General features: G+C 39.6%; 1 protein-coding gene across 13 annotated transcripts in view; it reads left to right on the top strand.

Moving 5' to 3' along the window:
* Window positions 1-22,334, top strand: part of SOX6 (SRY-box transcription factor 6) — a 451,295-nt gene that overhangs the window by 258,298 nt on the left and 170,663 nt on the right. For all 13 annotated transcript variants that reach the window (XM_081925936.1, XM_081925935.1, XM_081925934.1 and 10 more), the window contains one exon: window positions 11,996-12,085. In XM_081925936.1, coding sequence (XP_081782062.1) covers window positions 11,996-12,085 — 90 coding nt within the window. The remainder of the gene's footprint in view (window positions 1-11,995; window positions 12,086-22,334) is intronic.

The following is a 22,334-nucleotide window of genomic DNA, read 5'->3' as shown; positions in this document are numbered from 1 at the left end:
GGCCCCTGACTGAGCAAGCAGGCAGAGAGGCAGGCAGCCCTGGCCATGACTCTGGCCATGTGTTGCTTGCATCCTGATGTTGCACTGAGCATTTGCTTGAATTGACAATCAGGCAAGCGGCAGGCAGAGCAGAGTGTGAGTGGCAATGAAGTGCTGGTAGAGAGATCTGTGTACGTCATGTGGTCTACCTTGTGCCCCCTGAGCTAGGCAGATGATCTTAGGTGCATACTAAGATGCTGTTTCAGCTGCCAGTCTGCTGGGTTTCTGCATTCTGGAATGATGCAGGGGGATGGCAATCCTGTCCTTTGCCTCAGGCAGCAAAATGTCAGCCATAGGCATAGCATTTACTGAGCACAGTTCTCAAGCTCAGATTCCCACTCGTGACACATACATGTCTTGTCTTTATTAGAGTATGTGACAGGTTTGGCATTATCTTCATATGTATATGTTGTCATAATTCCTGAGAATTATGAAAGACACCTGTGCATTTCAATGTGAGAAGTAATCTTAAAAGGACCAAATTCTGGGTTTCTAAAAGGCAGTCATCCTTTTTTTCCTTTTATACCTCAGGTTCTGTAATGATGCACCTCAAAGCCTGCAGCATTTACCTTAATAGCAAGCAGTTTTTTTCTGCAGTGCTATAATAATGTCCTGGCACTTGAAACCATGTCTACTTTTCAGAAGAGGTGAAGGGATAATTTTGCCAGGGTGTTCTGGTAAGAACTCCACTTATGAGCTGACGAGACCTTGGAAAACTATAAACAAAGATGAGATTGTAGCTATTGTTTTCACTCTTTCTTATCCTCATTTGAAGTAATTTCAAATCAAGAGCTTATTATGTTGTCCTTTGTATATTTTAACATACAAAAGGAGACCTTTGGCAGGATCCCCGCTTTAGGCATTCTTTTTCATAGTAAGTGTTTTTATATTTTTAAGGTATTATTTGTGGGAGGTGGGTGATTGGTTTCTTGCAAACATTAAGAATTATATTTCCTGATACCTGGTTGTGTATTTTTATTTAGTGTGTTTCCTAGCCTTTTAAGTTTCCCTTTGTCAGAACCCTGGGGTGCACTATGATGATGATGTGTGTGATTCGTGCTCAGCTTTTAAAGATTTTGTGAATGTGCACTCCAAGAGGAAAAGGACTGCCACTCCAGGATCATTCTACTGTGACTTTCAGCCAGTCACAGGACCCCCAACTTCTCTTGGGCAGCCAGTGTTGGAAATGTTTGACATAAGACCAATATATCTGTGACTCTAGGATAATCACAGGGAGCACAGAGAATCCAGACCTTATCATGAGCCACTTCTCTTGGGTGGTGTATTGAGAGGGTTGGTGGAATGAGTATACCCCACATATTTCTGAGGCTGTGCTGCATGTTCTCCCCAGCTGTTGGCATGCCATAGGTAGCATGGTAACATAAGATCTTAAAATATGTAAACATATTGGTTGTGCCACACTTATGCTAAAAAGGTGGAGGGAAACTTAATATTTCTAGGGAAACCCCTTACGATATGAGTTTTATTGTTTCAGAAGAAAAGAATAATCCACTGCTTGAATTATTTCAGCTATTTTAAATTTATCTTGTTAGAAAATAATTCCATGGTTGATTGCAACAATGCCTATATGTGTACACAATTTCGACTTCTTTTGTTTTTATATTGTAAGTTGCTTTGAGACATTTTGTGAAAAAGTGACAAATAATTGAAAGAGCATAAATCCTAGTGCAGAGCAGATGGCAATAAGAATAACATGAACCAGTTTATGTTGCCTTTCATAGACGTAAACTATAATGTGTCATCATGGAAGTTAATATCTATTTATTAAAAGAAAAATGGATATAGCTGAATCTTTAAGGACTCAGTAAGCATGCTGGCTTCTTAAAATAGGAGATACTATAAATTCTTTTGGTTACTGTACCTTAAGAAATATGATATATGATAGGAAAGAGCAATTAGATGCATAGTACTTGCTGAAAGTGTCAATTCATGTATTCATCTGCTCAAGAATTGCTAGTAAATTGTGCCCTCTTTTTATCCAAGTATCATTGATTGCTGTCTTGTGAATTCTGAGGCTACATTTCTCCAACATTACAGGTTACTCTGGAAATTAAATAATGGGAATTAAGTTTTCTCTTGGGTGGAAAATGGTGGTTATGTGAAATAGTGCTGCTTATCAACACTGTTAGGTAAATAGTTCAGGAGGATGCATTTAAGTCAATAAGGGCAATATAATATACAAATTCATTCCATAATGGAAGATAAAGGAGAAGAATGAAATGTACATTTTGTTTTGACAGGTTCAAAATATAATTTTGGCCTGTTAATGTGCCAAGACGGTGCATCTAAGCAGTTGTGCTGACATTTTGGAAAGCTCCCAATGGATTTTGCCTGGTACAATGCTCATGGAATCAACATTTTATGGGAGTAAATCATATAATGTCCAAATAGTTCTGTGGCAATACAACTGTATTTTCTCAGGGAACTAAATGTATTTATTCACACTGATCCTGCATGTTTTAGTTGAGCAATCATTAGCATGTTTATAATGGTTCTAATTTAAAACGACATTTTCTGAATTTTATCCTTGAGTCATTTACAAATTGTTCATATTGAGTAAACAAAGGAAACAGATTGCATTTGATACTTAGTAATTTATCTGAAAGAAGAAGGGAGGGTTAATTGTCTCAAAGTTTTGCTCTGTTTGGGGAAGTATGTTCTGTTCTTTTCTTTTCTTTTCTTTTCTTTTCTTTTCTTTTCTTTTCTTTTCTTTTCTTTTCTTTTCTTTCATTTGCTGCACAGTGCACCCCTTCCCCCTCTGTTCTTGAAGCGAAGAAGGGGGGGAAAAGCCTGGAGGAGTGAGGAAAATGAAAAATTAGGAGCAGGACAAGACTGACCACTCCCAGAGGGGAGTGTGGAGCAGAATTTGAGCTGGCACAAGATTATCTAAAACAGTTGGTGCATTCCTTAATGATCAAGTGCCTGAGAAGCCCAGCTCTCTCTCACAGAGCATCTGTGTTGATGTTTATATCTGTGCCTTGCTGTATGGGAAAAGCATGCTTTCTCTTCTTTCTCTGCTAAAAATAAAGAGGAATATAGCATTGTATGAGCTATTTTAGGAGAACAAAAACATCTGAAAGGTGAAAGGTTTTGTTTTTTAATAAATAAATTAAAGTAATAAAGGTCAGGGCTGAATCTTAGGCTCTCCCTGTATGTCGAGATGGAAACAAGATGGGGGGAGGGAGGGCACATAGGCAGTGTGTGGTATTTTATCTATGTGCATTGAAGTTTTCACGAGAGATTCACTTTTTTTAAAAAGCAAACCATTCTGGGATTTCTTGGTGTAGCCCGCAAGCTCTTTTTCTCAGTCAGGCTCAGCTTAGATTACAAGCCTGGCAACAGCCAGTATTTATATCGCAGCCTTTGGATTCGGAAAGACCAGAGTTTCAAGTGAGAGCTAGTAATAGTTTGGGAATATGTGTGGAATTCAGAGTAAAACGAATGCATTTTTAGTGCCTAATTATTTTTAGTGGGCTTACAGAGTTTTAATTAAAAGTCTAAGGCAACTCTCAAAGCTCTGAACGGTTCTAATTTTACCATTTTAAGGGAAAATAATTTTTGCCAACAAGGGAAAGATGTATTAGGACCTGCAGATTCAGACATAGCTGGCAAGTGTCCCTTATTTGAAGGGACAGTCCCTTATTCCAGTGCCATGTCCCGCTGATGTCCCTTATTGATTGATGTCCCTTAAATGTCCCTTAAATGATGTCCCTTAAATTTCAAAGGAAACAGCTCCTCTCCCTCCCCCTCCCTGCCGGCTGCTGCAAACTTTGCAGTGCAAAGGCAGGCCGGGGAGCCATCTTAAGTTGAGGCTGCATAGTCCTTGTGGTGCATGTGATTCAGATTCTATTCAGTTGAACCTCTGGTTACAAAGTTGGTTGGACAGTGTTCTCGAAGCTACCAGCATGAGTTTGACCAGATTGCAGGAGGATAGGAAGACTGAAGTGAGGTTGCAGGTCCCTTATTTTGGCTGCTGGTCCCTTATTTTCAAGGCGGCTGGTCCCTTATTTTCAAATCTGTAAGTTGACAGCTATGGATCCAGAAGATTTCTTGTTTTAAGGCCCTGCCTTGGGTACATATGCTTACTGACAATAATTGCAGTTAGGAAAAACCACGCTGATTTAGTTCCAGCTCCAGAACTCTTCTGTACCATGCACCCATGTGCCTCCCTACCCCCCCTACTTTAGCCTCCACAGTCTCTGTTGCTGGTGCTACCACAGCTGTTTGGATCAGTTGCAGCAGCATCTAGTAGTGGGGAGCTGCAATATGTAAGATACATGGAGATGAATTGTATGACTGCTCTTCATTATGTTTTTATAAAAACTGAAATAAAGCCTTTTATTAAAACAGTGCAAGTAGTTGATCCCACAGCAGGCAGACTAGGTGACCCCCAGCTATGCTTGGCTGCCTTTGCTGCTGTAGGCAGTGGGGGAAATCACATCAATTCAGTGAGATATTTTGGTGGACCAACCTCTTCCTCCTCCTCCTCTTCTTTTTCTTTCATCAGTACTTCCTAATAATGCATGACTTCATAGTTTTGCTAGAACAGGCAACACACTCTTTGATTAACTCAATTTTTTATATAAGGAAGCAAATTCACTGGAGCCATCATTTTTTGAACCTCAATTATTTGTCTCCTGCTTTGAAAATTCACCATGCATGCATCCTTCATATGTTTTGTGTCTATCAAAAAATACAGTTAATGTGACATGTGCCATTCTAATCTCTTGGATAGATATTAGTTTGGGATCCCGTACTACCCTCATAACGTCCTATTTTGTGGCCTTATGTTGCCTATTGCTGGTGGCAACGCCACTGGCAGTAATGTTTCTCGCACAGCAATCTCTGCAGCAGTATTGGATGCCTCCATGGCACTGAGTCCTCTCTCCCCTGTAGTACTGCACTTTAGGAGTGGTGCAAACCCCCCAAATGAACACAGGCAAACAGAAAGTGGTACCTCCAGATACTGTTGGACTACAACACCCATCTTTCCTAACATTAGGAATGGTAATTTGAGTCCCAACAACATCTGGAGGGTTCACATTGGCTATCTTGCATCCTAAGTATGAGTTAGATATGAGAAGCTATGCATCCTAAGTATGTATCGCAGAGCACTATGCACATAGTATGGTTTAATGGCTGCTGCTGCTGCTTTGTTGCTGGCCAGTCACCTAAGTGATATCGTTTTGTAGTGTTTTGTGGGGGGTAAAGTTGCCCAGAGCTGGTATGACCATGCTCCATTTTGCTGTTTCCGTTGAATGAGACCTAGTATTAATCATGTCTGTGGAAAATCTGCTAGAGTTCACTCCACTGTGGCAAATCAACACCTCCAGTCACGTAATGGTGCATTCACATAAAATATTCACCATATGAAATTGATGTGGCATAATTAATATGGGAATTGGGCCTTCAATGAGGGTCTCCTAAAAAGAAGGGAAACTGCAACAATCTCTGTCTGTTTGAAAATATAATGATTGTTCTGCATTCTGTTGTATTTTGTTGTATTATGACAGTTATCAGGTGATAAAAATAGGCAAGACTTCATTGTTTTTGTACTACAAATGTTGAGTACTACAACAAATGTACCACAAAATATTGAGGGTTATTCATGTTTTGAAATCATTGCTTGTGTTTTAGATCTAGTTAGAATTCCCTTCTCTCCCACCCAGAGTTCTCCTGATACTCTAATATATTTTATATGTACTAAGACAAAAACAAATAAACAAGTCAATGTGATTGAAATGTTTTCCTGAATAATATCTATTTATTGCTTATAAATCTACCATACATTTGCCATCATTATTAATAAATAAATGTGCTTTTGTCTTCTGTCACTGTGTACCACCTGGATAAGGAAATGATTGTATGCAAAACAAGTCATGTTTTAGAACTCATATCAGCAATAATTATCAGTTTACAGTATTGTTACAACATGTTTTGAAAGAAGCTTATTATAAAAGAAAGAAAGAAAGAAAGAAAGTGGGCTTCTCAAAGCAGTGAGAGTAAGACAGTTGATCACACTTACCATTGATATGGATGTTATAAATATGCCACTGTGTACTATAGTGTTTTATTGAGTCTCAAAAAGTCAGAGCTGATTTGAAATAATAATGTCTGACAGTCAGGGCTTTGAAGTTTTGCTACGGCACGCACACATTTAGGCTTTCTTTTATGTCTGACTTTTACCATAAAAAGCAAAACACACACATGGCATGAATGCATTCTTCATATCTGTATGTCAAAGAAAGTAATGTGAGGGCTACTTCAGTAAATTAAAAATAACCTGGGGGTGGACAAACCCTATGTAGATGGATGCAGGCCACTGGAAGGTCATAGTACTCAGGAAAGGTAGAACTGGGCTTCTTCACTTGTTGAAGGTCACAAGATTGGGATTGTAGTGGATGGGGGGTGGCGTGCGGGAGAAACCAACCCTTGATAGGATCAAGATGACTTTGATTTAGTCAGAAGAACTTAAGACCTTGATAGCCAGCACACTTGTTCTTCACTGGCAGTCAGAGATTCTTTCCATTCCAAAACTGATTGATTACTCAGTGGATAAATGTTAATTGTTTTCATCATGCCCTCTGATCACAGAGACATGCTTTTCATCTTTCTTTCTTTTTTTAAACCTGGAGCTCACATTATCTCTTAAAAAGCATTGTAGTGAATCTGAGCCCGGTCTTGGCTGGGGAGGGCGGGGTATAAATAAAAAATTATTATTATTATCACTTACCCTTTCTCTTCCCAGTGATGCCGCCCTGAGACGGTGTCATCTTAACACCTTAAAATCAACAATTGCATAAAATTGTACCAGCGCACATGGATGAGCTCAGCAATAAACCAGATGATCACATATACAAGCTTTCGGGGTTTTCTTCTGATGCTATTTATTTCTTACACTTCAAACCTGCTTCCCAACCAAAGTTCTCATAGCAACAAATCATTAGTCACTGTGGGTTTTCTTACATGTGCGCATGAACTGCAGATCAGTACCTTAAGCTAAGGTACTTAAGCTAGTGCTTCTCCTGCCTAGTGTTCATTTTAGTTATCTTTCAAAATCCTTGTGAGGCTAGGATTTGACAACTTATTTAATCACATGCTACTTCACACATTCATTAAGAGTTGAACCTTAGTACCATTATTTCCTGTTAAAGAGACATTCACAATTAGATTAAATAGGCCTGTGAAACAGTAATGAAGATGCCTTCGGAGTGTGTGCAATATGGGATTTCACTCAGGTTTTAAGGAAAATGTCCGAGGGCATGACCTCATTACCACAGAACCCTCCCTACCACACTTTGCTTTCTAGCTTGGCACCTGGTCATCTGGTACTAAGAATATGTCCTGGGTCCTGTGTAGTTAGAGATAAAATTGAGTATTGGCAATAGGCATAGCTTTTCTTTGCCATAGTTTTCAGAGGTTTTGTTTGTTTGTTTTGGCTGTTTTGTTTCTGTTGTCACTAAAAAAGAAAACTTCAGTACACTTGTAATCGTAAAAAGCTACTCAAAGAGGGCCAGAGCTTACTAATAAAGGAGACATGATTTATCTCATTGTTCCACAGAAAGAATAATTTATAGACAATCATAAACACTCAGAAGAAACGTGGTGTACATGTGCATGTCTAAACTCTGCTTTGTTAGGAATCTGAGCTCTGCTTCATTTGGAGGCTAAGACCGTCAGGGGCTACTAACCACAATAACTATGCAGCACTTCGACTGTTAGAGGAAGTTTGCCTCTGAATGCAAGTTGCTGGGAATCATAACTTGGGAAAGGACTGTTCCACTCAAGTCTTGCTTGCCGGCTTTCCATAGGCATTTGGCAAGTCACTGTGAGAACAGAGTGCTGGTGTAGATGGGTCATTGACCCAATCCAGCAAAGCTCTCCTTACAGTGGGTAGGATTTTTTATAGCAGATTTCCAAATTGAGATCAATTGCTTGATAATACTGCAGCTTATAGCTCAGGGCATTTTAAAATAAACCCATGTTGTGGCACAGACAGGGACACGGGTGGCGCTGTGGTCTAAACCACTGAAACACTTGAGCTTGCCGATCGGAAGTTGGCGGTTCGAATGCGTGTGATGGGGTGAGCTTCCATTGCTCTGTCCTAGCTTCTGCCAACCTAGCAGTGCAAGTAGATAAATAGGTACCGCTGCGGCGGGAAGGTAAATGGCATTTTCGTGCGCTCTGGTTTCTGTCACGGTGTTCCATTGTGCCAGAAGCAGTTTAGTCATGCTGGCCACATGATTTGGAAAGCTGTCTGTGGACAAATGCTGGCTTCCTCAGCCTGAAGTGAGATGAGCGCCGTATCCCATAGTCGCCTTTGATTGGACTTAACGGTCCAGGGGTCCTCTACCTTTACCATTTACTGGCACAGATGGGCTTGTTACACCAAGCACATACAAAAATGATACATTTGCCCATGGCATAGAATCAAGAAATATTTATAAACAGGAATCCATCAGGTTGGAGAGTGCATGGTTTTTGTAGTCACTTTGAAATGGGGTCATAATTCCAATTTTACCAGTACTGTTACACACCACCTTAATCTCCATGAGTGGTACAAGATTCCTGGGGTTCTAGGCACTTACCCAGGGTTTGTGTTTTCTTTTGGGAATAAGGCACAGCGACTGTGGTATCTATATGATACGTGATTTTATTTATGCAGATATATAACCTGCACCTAGATGGAGGGACTACAGAGCATTCACATCCTGTGAGGATCTGGCTTCCCCCCCTAAGGGCAGCATTGGATTCAAAGGAAGGGGGGAAAGCCATCTGTGTCTCTTTGTTTCAGCCTGTCATCCCCAGCTCATTTGGAGTTCTGCCCCTTCTTCTTCTTCTGATTACTAACTGAGTCCAAGGACCTCCGCCAGGCTACATCATTTAGAGCTGAAACCCTCAACCTGGCCTTTGCTCACTAGCACCCAGCGATGAAGGGCCCCAACCCCATTTGCCTGGCTGTGATGGTTTCCTTGATGGGCCATCACTGCCCTTTGTCCCCTGCTAATGTCTCATCCAGGGATGTGGGTGGTGCTGTGGGTTAAACCACAGAGCCTAGGACCTGCCGATCAGAAGGTCGGTGGTTCGAATCCCCGCGACGGGGTGAGCTCCCGTTGCTTGGTCCCAGCTCCTGCCAACCTAGCAGTTCAAAAGCACGTCAAAGTGCAAGTAGATAAATAGGTACTGCTCCGGCGGGAAGGTAAACGGCATTTCTGTCAAAACAAAAAAAATTCCTTCCAGTAGCACCTTAAAGACCAACTAAGTTATTTCTGTGTGCTGCTCTGGTTCACCAGAAGTGGCTTAGTCATGCTGGCCACATGACCCGGAAGCTGTACGCCGGCTCCCTCGGCCAATAAAGCAAGGTGAGCGCCGCAACTCCAGAGTCAGCCATGACTGGACCTAATGGTCACGGGTCCCTTTACCTTTAATGTCCCATCCAGTTAACTCTGCAGAGCTGGCTTGGCTCATTAGCATAGCTAAATCCAGGAGGTTTCCACATTTGGCAAAACTTAATCAAAGCTTAATCAGTTCTCGCTTTTACTAAATCATGACACATTTAGGAGGATCTAGCCCACCTCAACTCATAACAGTATTCTTCTTATTAATAATTTTATTTATAGACTGCCCTTTGTTAATGGCCACAAACAATTTACAATACATTAAAAAGTGATCAATGACCTGTACAGTTAGTGAAACCATACTACACAGCATTTCAAACTGTAACCAATTTCAATTCATAGTAATCAGGAGAACACTAAATTACTATAAATTATAAATAACTATAAATTACTAATTGTTATTAACACAATGATAATTTCTATATAGATACCAACCCAGAGTTCTCTCAGCATTCCATTTTTTGCATACCACTAATGTATGAGGGCCTTTCCACATTTACTGCAATGGACCCCCCCCCCAGCTCCTTTTAAATAAATAGGGAAGCCCTTGTGGCCAGAGAAGCTGTGCCTAACCCTAACCCTGCAGGAAAGGACAGAACTGGTCGGCTGTAGGAACCCAGTTCTAAATATATCGGGCTTTATTTGTTTATTTTTGTGAAACTAATGCTCCCTCTATTGTGTCCAGCATCTTGAAAAAATGCTCACACATTCTTTAGAGATTATGTAAGGTGTAACTTTTGGTCGTTTGTGCTAAGCAGAAACTCGAAAATGTTCAGTCTGCCTGGAACATACTTTTCCCCAACTGTTTATCAAGTCCCATTGATTTAATTGGACCATCTGTTTTATTTCCTCTGGATTGCTCCCTTGACACTCATACTGGATTTTGTAATCTCTTCCCCTAATCAAACTATGGTGTATCCAGTGTTAGCCATACTCAGAGTAGACCCTTGAAATCCATAGACTTAATAAGTACCTTAAGACTCTTTATTCCAGTGCTCTATTAACATTGGATCTAACCTTCTGTGTACATATAGAAACTTACAAATTCAAACTGGAGAAGGACAGGTTCTTGATTTGTTTGACAACAGATAATCTTTGGGTTAGGCAACTATGCATTTTTCAGGCTGCTCCTTCCCAGCACTGCAGTTTTAGCAGAACCTGCACTTTCTTAATATTATTTCTATTTTCTGAGATTTCAGATCTTGCCTAACCTCAAAGATTTGGATTGTGCTTTCATTGGCCACAACCTGATATAGGGAGATATATCACAGCTGAGCTGTCAAGATGTTTTCAGACAATTGCCATTTGTCGATAAAAGAAAAGAAAGCTTTGTTTTGTATATGTTATCAAGAGAAGAGAGCTAGCTAGCTAGCTAGCTAGCTAGCTAGCTAGCTAGCTAGCTAGCTAAATAAATAAATAAATAAATAAATAAATAAATATTCATTGCCATTTGTGTGTGTGTTTAATTCTTCTCTATATAAGTTTTAAAAATACAACTACATAAAAGGTGCCTTAAAAATCAGGCATATCTTTTTGTTCCTTGATTCATTTTGCTCTAATACTGTATTGTCATAAACTGGGCAAAAGTATCCTACTTTAAATATTTTATTGTTAACTTTCTGTAAATATCAATATAAAGCCAGCGTTCTTCGTTTTTGGCAGGGCACAAGAGATGCAGCTTTTTAAACTGATGATATCACAGAAAAGGACAAATTATAATGTTCTATCGATAATTGGTGGTTATTTGTTGATTCTTCTATTATCTGGCCAAAACTCATAAAAATAATAAAGGCTTGTAATTGTTAAAATTAAATTATTTGTTTTATTGTGTATCAAGTATTTTAATGCTGTCTATTACAACTTAGTGCTTCTTAATTTTGCTCTTTTTTGAAAGGATATAATTAGTATATTGGCTTTCCCTACTAAAATATTACTTGGGGGTGCAGGGATGCATAAGCTGTGCTGTCCTTCCAAAGACACTTCTGCAGTGTTGCAAGCAAAACTTGTATAAAGGTTGTACTGTAACTTTTATTGTGATAAAATGGCAGCACGTAACCCTTGGGATTTGTCCACATTGGAGCAAAATGTGGATTCACATCAGAGTGTCTGCCTGTTAACATAGGGGCATTCATATGACATCTTCCCCCATCACAGTGTTTTCCCAGACATTTCCTCCTTTATATGTAGGATTTATTGATCCTTCAGTAGTTCAAATCAGTGGGGGGGGGGGGTGTGTGTGAATGCATTTTAAGTGGGTAAGGCCAGGTCCAGGGACAATACAGCTGTACCTCAGAAGTCAAACGGAATCCATTCTGGAAGTCCGTTCGACTTCCAAAACGTTCGGAAACCAAAGCATGGCTTCCGATTGGCTGCAAGTACAGCGGCAGCAGATGGTATGACGCGGAAGTTGTGCAGGAAGTTAGATTGTTCAATGCAAAATACTTATTTTATTGTGCAGCAGCTCAAAATACCTGCATGTTGATTTCACAAACTTTTAAGTTTTTATTAACGCTTTCTCTCCCCTCTTGTTTTCATAGATTCATCTTGCGTAGAAAAGTTACTTTCTAAAGACTGGAAGGAGAAAATGGAAAGATTAAACACAAGTGAACTCCTTGGAGAAATTAAAGGTAGAGTATAAATTAGACACCATATTGTATTTTGAAAAGCAGATTTTTTTAATAGTGGAAAAAGTCCTATTGATGTTTACCCCCGACTTTCCAAGAATACTAATAGGACTTCTCTGCATATGGTGAAGTAAATAGTTTTTTAGCGTGGAGCCTGCTCTGGAACTATGGATTCTGTGTTCAGGCGGGTTTCATTTTTTGGATCAGGTCTGTCTCAGATTCATTGAACTCTGCAAAGTTCAGTTATGTTCTTAAGCCTGCATTGGCTTTCTGGTTGGTACACGTTGCATAGGAGTGTCCTATAATGTATAATATACACAGGTGGCCGCCTCCTATAGTCAACATGGAGGCAAGGAATTTCTGGAGAAAAAGTTCATTGTATCCTAGGATAAAGCTCTCCAATGTTCCCTTTTGTATACTATAGTTCGCAACCACAAACATGGAACCATGCTTCCTGGTTGTTTCCTTGAGCTACCGCTCTCAATCAGTGTATGTATGTTTCAGTTATTGAGATATTTATACACCATCTGTTATGTGGACATTTTAAGGTGGTGTTCAGCAGTACAATAAAATCCATATACAACCACAATTAAATACAAGTCCAGTGAAGCAGCAAAATAATACTTAAATTTCTAACAGAGACTAGCATCAATAGATTGGAAAGGTCATGGAGAGCAATTAAGTTTTTAGCATGCACCAGAATTGTAATCTGGATCTTCTGGATCAAGATTAAGGACAGCCTCACCTAGAACATACATATTATAGTAAATGAGTATTGAAGTTACCAAGCCATGAGTGCTGTGGCAAGGCTAACTGTGTCCAGGAACGGGCATGCTATAGAATACATGTACTCCAGGGCAGTCTGTTAGTGATTCTGATTCTGTTAGTGATTTCATTAAGAAAACATTGCTTAGTGTTTTGTTTGAAAATGTAGGGATTTGTCAGGTTTTACTACTTAATTGTGTTTGTGTTGTGTAGTTATTCTTTCCTCTCTTCCCAGAATCACTGATTGTTCACAGTGGAGCTGTGAAGCAACATTGTAAGACGGAAACAAGTTAGGTGATTGTGGAGGGGGTGTGTAGAGAATCTCAATAGCAAGAAACAAAGGTGTGGTTCTGTGAGGAAGAGCTGCTCTTTGCACTGACTGTTACTGGGGAGTTCTCTGTTTTATCAGACAGAAGGCGTTGTTCTTAAGGATAAATGAAGCACATACTCTCCCTTTGAAAAAGTGGCCTGCAATACTGGCATATCAATTATGGGGAAGGATGCCAGGAAAAAAGGAAAAAGGCAGCCAAGCTCTTCCGTGCCTGTGTGTTTGCTATGCCAACCTTGTTTACCAAAACAAAGAGATGTGAAAATATTAGTCATAATACAAGACATATAGTGGAAGGTGCATTTTTTGGCCTTAAGGTAGATGTTTAATTGCCTTGATCTTATTTAAAATTAGAGTCTCTATCTGTTTATAACAGACTTGATAAGACAAACATTGGATGGAAATTGCTTCTCTACTCCCTGGACACAATTAATTTTATGTTGCATGTAGCACTTACAGGCAGTTCACCACAATGCTTTTCTGCATGCATCCTAGTGAAATTAGTTGAAGCTGCTTGCTGGCTTATTTATTTGAGTGCAATGTTTATCATCTTTTGGACATAAGCAACAATTCCTGAATGCTCTGGGTTATTTTCCAGTGGACAGAGCTGGTGATCCTTATGAGGCCTGTCTCTCTGTAGCACAGCACGATGCAGAGGGCCATAGATATGTTCACTCCTGAGCATCATCTACAAGACTGTGGAGCATATTCATCCTCCTGGTATACTGGGGAAGTATGTGCTATGAAGCAGGCTGAATGATGGCTAAAGTGTAAGTGGCAAAAGCCTTATTGGGAAGACAACCAAGCACATGTTATAGCACATAATCATGCCTGCTGCATGGTGATGAATCTAGCAAAGAATCCCAACATCTACTGCCATCATGTCAGCTCAACAGAACATCTTAGGGGTGGTCCATAGACTGGTGTCATTCAGGGTTTTTTCACCAGAACTCAGTTCCAGCACCTCTCAAGTGAGCGCCAATGCCATTATAAGCGAACAAGGCACATGTTCATGGTGAGCTCTGGCACCTCTTTTTCTAGACCAAAAGCACTTGTCTCACTGATATTAGTGGATGGAGCCTGGGACATCTCAGAGGGTTCAGTGAGGTTTCTAATGCTCCATCAAGCCTTGTTTTGTGGGATCACTTTCAGTTTTTGCAGCCTGAAGAGGTTGACAAGATGGTTGTGAGAATGCAACCACTGATGCTACCTCTTGGCTCTTTGCCCTTATGGCAGATTAAATCTAGGTGGGGCAGGGGGATAGCTGGTTGAGTTCATATTTGCATGAAGAGGTGGTGCATGCAACCTTGAAGGTATAGTAATGTAGCCACTCCTGAAAAAAAGCCCACCCTGGACCTGATTGTGTTTAACAGGGTACTCAATATGCACTCACACTGTGCATATTCCTTGATCTGTACTGTATCAAGTTTCATGCTGATGGCTTGTGATAGGTTGTTTGTGGGGGCAAATGGCATGACATATAACTCCATGTTTACAGGATTTGCTCTGGCTGCCAATCTGCAACTGTGCTAAGTTCAAGGTTTTGGTATATAAGACCATATAGAGATCAGCTCTTCAAAGGTTAAAAGATCAAAATTTCATTGGGCTAGTGCTCCCAAATAGCTCCCATCCAATATTAATGAATGGAAAATGACTTATTTAGAAATATCTCCAGCAGTAATTTTACATGCAAAATCTTCCTCCCTTCCTTCCTGTGTGTATACCTTATGTAATAAAATATCAAGGTATACAATGAAAGTGATTTAAAGACCCACCCCCATTTTCCAACTTTCCCAGTCAACTATCAGAAACCAAGTGCCCCTTATTACCACAAATAGCCTGTTTTTAGTTTTGTTTCACATGTCGACATAAATCTCTTACTTAGCAGAGTCCTGCAAGCATCGCACTGTTGTTCCACTGAAATAGCCTCCAGTGGTTTCTCTCAAAATACAGGGTCTTTGAAGATCAAATAAAGGAGGCCAGTCCATACACAACATAGGCAGTTAGGCTATCTCCAAGAGTCCTGATTGTTCTAGCAGCCTTGTAGATAGAAGGCTTCTGGGTCACAATCTAGTGGGTGAAGTGTTCGGGCTTCCATTTCTAGAGGAGTATACCACTGGAACATAATCTATATTTACACACATTGTGGCTTAAATGTCACATGCAGTCTTTCTTTGTACAGTATGCTCTATTTTTAGATGGACATTGACGGATGTGCATAGCTTTACCCACTACAGAAAAGCATTTGCATTGTATGACTCTTTGACTTGCACATAATTCTTTAATTCCCCGTGCAAAGATCTTCTTCTTTGATAAATTAAAGTGAGTTCAAAGCTTTTGTTTGTAATTCCGGTGTCCTAAGAATAATTAGCAAACAGAGGCCTGTGCTAGTTTCAAGATTTTAAGAGCTGGATAAGAGTTGACCTGCTGCATAAGAGATTTCCACTATAAAATATACTGTGCATATTCCTTTATCTGTATCAAGTTTCATGCTGATAGCTTGTGATAGAAATAGCTGTTACTCTCTTCAGAGAAGAGAATTGTGAGGAAAGATGGAGTATATGTTGTAATTGTGATAGGCGTAGGATTGGTATCCATTCTGTGAAGGTTGTGCTGCTAAGTTGTTGCTAGAAGTCCTGCCTCTTGCTTTCAGATGAAGACATAAAGTGGGATAATTGGTATTACAGTTGTATTAGGAATTCAGAAAGAGAAAAATGTAGGTTAGCTGTCAGAGGTTCAGCAAGCGTGATAACAAGAATACACAGGAACTCTGTGAGCAATAGAAGGCTGAAAAGATTACCGTATTAGTTTTCTTTACAGTTTATTTGAGATGCATTGAGATTATTTCTCTAATAGTGCCAAAATCCCTTTTGGCAAGTCACAAGTGTATACCGCAGCCTACTTTATAAATATATATGGCTTATATATCACAGGAGCACCCATAGGTTTTTAATTATGCCACTTTGTACGGTTGTAGACATTTCAAAGCTCCCCTTTGTGCTCTCTGTTATAAACGTCTTTTCCTTCTTTTGAAGTCTACATGATATACATATGAGCAATTAAAAACACAGCTCAGGGTTGGAGACACAAGGTCTTCTTAATTAAAACTCAAACAAAAGCTACAAGCAAAGCCCCCCTCACTCTATGATTAAGGTCTAAAGTGTTACAATATATTAGAATCATTGTTAACTGCTAGGGTTTAAAAAATCAATATACAGGAAAAAGATCAGTTGGTTCCAATTAGAGAAATCAATGTAAATACGAAACAGAGGGGAGAAACCCTTAAACCCAGTAGCAGGTCCTGATTAGTAATATACTACAGGGCATAAAATTATTTTTAGTAATGAATTTATTAAAGTGACCATATGGAATAAAATGCTTAATTTTCCATAGTACTGATGTGCAGTGTAAGTATGTTTTAAATATATTGTTTATTGGCTGTTTATTGTATATAGGAAGAAAATAAATGAGACTCCAATATTTCTACAACTAAGCATATTTAAGTGCATAACTCCCCCCCCCCACCTGAAATCAGTAAAAGTGCTTAACTCTGGGTGGATCATGCATTAAACATGCAATGAAACTTTTTACTCATGGCTGGCCACTAAGATTTCTGTTTCTCATGAGACTACTGTTTGTGTGAAGTGTCTCAAATGCATACCCCCCCCAAAAAAAAATAGAGGTGTCAGGGTTGGAGCAGAAACAAGTCAGCACTAAGTCACCAATGTCAGTGAAATTAAATCCTTATTCAAGTAAACCTAAATACTTTTCAGGCCTAGTAGTCTCAGCAATCCTTACTGGTAGGTCTTGCCCCAATGACAAAGTTGTGAGGACTGAAGGTCCCTGTCTTCCCACCCCTCTCTAAGGCTCCTTGAGTGTTTTTCTCCCACACAGTCTCAAACTGCATCTGCACACAACTGATCTGTGTTCCGCTCTTTTCATTTTTTCTGCATGTTCTCAGAGACTGGGGGGGGGGAGGCTTGTCGCAGCATGAGGGGAAGACTCCCTGAATTCTTCAGAAGCCTCTTGACCCCCTTCCTCTGCAGCCTCGTTTCAGCCTCAGAGTCTGAACTACACTCTGGCACAGACTCTTCCTGCTCACCAAATCCTGTTGCTCCTCCAGCTCCCCCCTCCCCAGTCTTCTCCCTCCGACCACCTATCATTATCCCACCACCAATCCCCTTGCTATTGAGCCTTCTTCCCCTGGGCGTTCAGCTGGGGATTCTCCAGCTGGTGCCTCCCAGCACTCCTCTGCACCCAGCCAGTCCACGGCATGAGGTAGGATGCCTTGTGCCCCTCCTGTAATTTCACCATGACAGTGACTATCTTGCATGCGAACAGATAAACCATATATTTTCACTCATAAAGTTATCCCAGGATTAGATATAAATAAATATTTGGTAGGTCTCTAATTTGAGAATTTTATATAACCCTCTTTAGAAACTATGGTGTTCAGATCCCCTCACTCCAAGACAACTCTAAATTCTAGCTCATTGAGTTGACAGTAATGAGCAAGCTTGCTCAGGCCAAACAAGTAAATTACTTCAAGTAACAAACAGCTTTCCAGAACGCACCTTTAGCAGAACAGTTGTCAGTATCTTGAATTGTAGCTATAAATTCCAGTCATAGCATGAGACTTACCTCATTCTGAAGTTCATTTATAGTAACAGAGTTAGCCAGGCCCAACAGGCCATAAAAACAATAAGTACGAAATGGATTGCAAACAAAAGAAGCTGAAGAAGAGTATACATTTGCATGTGGACCACTCTATGTCTCATTGTTCAGTCTTTGTCCTGAACAATATAGTAAAAAGACATGTCCGGAAACTGATTTTCATAATATTGGTAAATCATGAGGCATTGGCTTTTTAAAAGAAATTATTCAATGCTGTTATGCTCCAGATTTATTTCTTTTTTAAAAAATTCAGGTGGCAAAACTAGAGAAATTCTATGTCTGAGATCATAGAAACAGCAGAGAGATTTCAAAATGGCTTGATGTGCTAAGGCAGTGGTTCTCAAAGGGTGCAGTGTGCCACACTGGTGTGGCAGGAGAGGATGGGAAGTGTGGGAAGATTCAAGGATGACCAATATTATATTTTGGGAATGATTCATGTAGCTGCATTGTTTTAGAGTTTCTAGATGTCCCATGATCATATTAGAAAGTAGTTATGTTCTATGTTATAAATCAAGCACTGCTAGCAGTTGTTTCTTTTTGTTCTCCAATGTATTTCCTGAAGGACTTTACATAATAATCGCAGGGTCTGGAATGGTTCGAATGGGGAGAGGCAGACCTTGAGGTATTGCGGTCCTGAGCTATTTAAGGCTTTAAAGCTATTTAATAGGGTTTTTTTTAGCTATTTAAGGCTGGATAGGTCAAAACCAGCACTTTGAAATGGGCCTGAAAACTAATTGGCAGCCAGTGCTGTTGGGCCAGGATCAGTGCAATATGCTCAAACAGTCTTGCCTCGCTGAACAACCTGGCTGCTGAATTTTGCAGATTCCAAACTGTCTCCAGAGGCAGCCCTACATAAAACTAGGGTTGCCATATTTCAAACAGTGAAAAACCGGACAGAAAAGTTGTTGAGCTCCCTCAGAGGGAGTGTAACCCCATCAAAAGCAGGTGACCTCTCATCCATCTGGTCTAGGGAACCCACTAACAGTGCCTCAATCTTCTCTAGATTGAGCTTCAGTTTGTTGGCTCTCATCTAGTCCATTACTAAGGCAATACAATGGTTCAGCACATCCACTGCCTCACAGGCAGATGTAAAGATGAAGTAGATCTCTGTGTTATCAGCATATTGCTGACAATGTACTCCAAAACTCCAGATGATCCCATTCAGTGGTTTCATGTAGATGTTAAATAGCACAGAGGATAAAATTGAACCCTGAGAAACTCCACATTGAAGGCTCCATGTGGCTGAAGAGCATTCCCCAAGGATCACCCTCTGGGAACAACCATCCAAGAAAGACCAGAACCACCGCAAAGTGGTCTGACCAACCTGCAACTTAGACAGCCACTCCAGAAGGCTACCATGGTTGGTACTGAGAGCCACTGAGAGGTAATGGAGAATTAACAGGGACACATTTCCTCGGTCTCTCTCGCGATGGGGTCATTATACAAGGTGACCAAAGCAGTTTTGGTGCCAAAACCAGGCCTGAATGCCAATTGAAATGGAGCTAGAAAATCAGTTTCTTGCAAGAGCTTCTGGATCTGGTCTGCAGCCCACCCACTTTGAACATACCCAGTTCAAAGAAACTGAAGAAACCTCTTTTATTATCCCATCCAAGTCTCATGGCAGATCAGGGATTTGGATTGTGTCCTACAGTATCATATTTGTTTCGCAAGTAGGGCTCCACTGCTTTATATCTTTCATTTTCTTTGATGAACATTGTGGCAACTCAGGTAGGAGGGGAGGAATTTTGGCCACATTTTCAAGCAAACTGATCTAATTTTTACCTCCTGGACTAATGCACTGATTCTTCAGTTTTCACATCTCCACATTTTGTGATACAGTTCTAGGCTCAAGAAATGTACCAAACTCTGTTCAAAAATACTTTAGAATGAAATACATACTTTAGAAATGTATGCATTGGATAAAATAGTTATTTAAAAATATTTGTATGAATATGCACACATAAGTAAATGACATGGGCAGAAACAACCAATCTTAGGAGACAAAACATAATTATTCAAATCAAACATATTATTAATAATAATAATAATACACCCAACAGAAAATATTACTATATTTATGTAATTAAGTAATTAATTAAAAACAGTTTCATGCAAAATTCTATTTTAAAAAATCCAAGGCAGTTCACAGCAATCTAAAATACAAATTTATTAAAGTCAAATTCACAAACTTTGTTCATTTACTGATTCAGATATGAAATGGATAGCAAAATGAGTGATAAGAAGCAGAACCTTCCCTTAGTTTGCAGGTAGGTTCTTGTTATGAAGACTTTTCAGAGCATAATCAATTATAGAATGCACAAAGTGAACTAATTCACAGATATATGACCTCAGCCCAGTACAGGTTCCACCAGAGTTGGCATTTTATGAACGAGGTTCTCAAAAGAAGCAAATATAAAACATGATTGTATGTATAGTTATTTTTAAAAGCATTGCTTTATGCTAGCTATTAATGCTGAATATGTGTACAGTATTCTGAGAAAATCAGGTCAATTGTTTATGTACCAAGTTATGATCTACATATTAAATCTTATTGGATGGAGGAGCTTGAAAATGGCTTGCCGTGTGATGGATTCTCCATGCAGCTCTGTGACATGTATCATGGCGACTCACATGATTGTTCTTGATGGTAGGGAGAGTTTGCACACCAGTGTGAGTAGGTCGGGTAGAAAACTCCACTTCCCATCAATGATCCATATGGCAGTGCACGCTACACATTACATGGCTGCTGTAGCAAATCTTGTATGCAAAGACTGATGTCTATGTCTGATGAACCTAAGATGTAAATTTACTTTGAATATTCAGGTTCTTATCCAGTCTGTCATACGTACATTTATATTAGGGAAGAGGCAATGCTACAAAATAACTATCTTCGTATAGTAAGCATAGAGAATTTTGTGGTTCTGGGATCCATTACACTAATTTGTGATTGCACATAGGGCAATGGAAAGGCCTGTTGCACATGGAGAGGCAATGATGGATAACCTTCTAATATGATTTACTATATGGCATCAGCGGTTTTTGATTTATCCTCATAATAATGTGCATAACAATTCTTGCAGAGATATAGAGCAATCTGCCATCTGCTTTAAAATGTTGCATTATAGATTGAACTAAGTGATCAGCTAGCTTGCTTATGTTTAGAACAAATTGTAATGCCTATTAAGATTTGTTTAAATAGGTTTCCATCACAACAGGTGCACAATTATTTTATGAGTAAAATATTATAAGCTTTCTAAATTAGCCAGGGCAAAATGCAAGTTGCCTGATTAAATAATCAAATCTGATGCTTAAAATGCACCTGATTTCGACAGGAATTTTAAGATGTGAAGTTCCAATCTATTGGCAGGTTTTTTCTTCCACTCTGCAGAAACTGATTGTTTGTAGCAAGCAAGTGGCAGCTTGCAGAATAACTGGTTAGGTGTGTTTTACATAATTTGCCTTACATTATACCTGGTTGGCGGGGGGGGGGGAGAGAACACTAAAATGCTGCTAATAATAGGCTGTACCAGGGGAAGCGTTATAGTCTGTGATAAAAATACGAGTACATCATGCAAAATAGTGTTCCATATTCTGTTAGGAGAGATAACTGTATGAAACCTATGTAATTCAGTATTGAATTACTGAATTACTCTGTACATAACAGGATATGGAAACCAATTTCTAACTCATGCACACCCCATGCACGCTCCACCCTTTATGTATAGAACTTGCTACATAAGTGCGCACATATATCCTTAAACTTATTTGGTCCACCCATTTGATCCCCACACCCCTTTTGTGGTTGGTGGACTGTGTGGGTGGGATATACCTATTTAGGGACATATTGTATACATGTGCATGCTCTATCAAATAACACAGTGAATAAATGTGTACAAGTAACAAATTTGTTTCCATTTTCAGAAATGTCTGCAGCTTACATGCCAGGCAGGTGTGTGATGCAATCTGCAACATGTGTTAGGTGTTTTCTTCCTGTTGTTTTTGCATGGGAAAAGCCTTCTGAATGTAAAGTGCAATATACAATTGCATCAAATACTGTACAGTTGGAGGAAAATTTTCATCAGGCACATTTATTGTGTAGCTTGGTTGTACAAGGTGGCTATTCCACAGCTGGCCTGGAACTTAATTTATTTCTCAGATACAATCCCCATGGCAGATATATCTTGATATTGTTCTTTGCCATTCTTTAAATATTGCCACTCCTTTAATTATTGGGATTGATTGAAATAAAAACAACATTTTTGGTAGCACATTCATTTTTTAAAAAAAGGCACTTTCAGCTATCAGTTTAGACTGTTACTTGAACTGATGACCATACAAATTAGCATTATCTGAGAAAAGCAGCGCCAAATTTCAGAATCTATTGTTGGGACTACTATTAATCAATAAGGCTGTCTTCCACTGATGGTACATTGCTAACAGGAAAAGAAAGTTTTGTGTGTGATGGCAATCACAGGTGCATAGAAA

This window comes from Podarcis melisellensis (genome assembly GCF_964234715.1).
Source record: "Podarcis melisellensis genome assembly, chromosome: 1".
Lineage (NCBI taxonomy): Eukaryota > Metazoa > Chordata > Lepidosauria > Squamata > Lacertidae > Podarcis > Podarcis melisellensis.
Note: the sequence above shows the minus strand (reverse complement) of the source record. Positions and strands in the feature narration are given on the sequence as shown.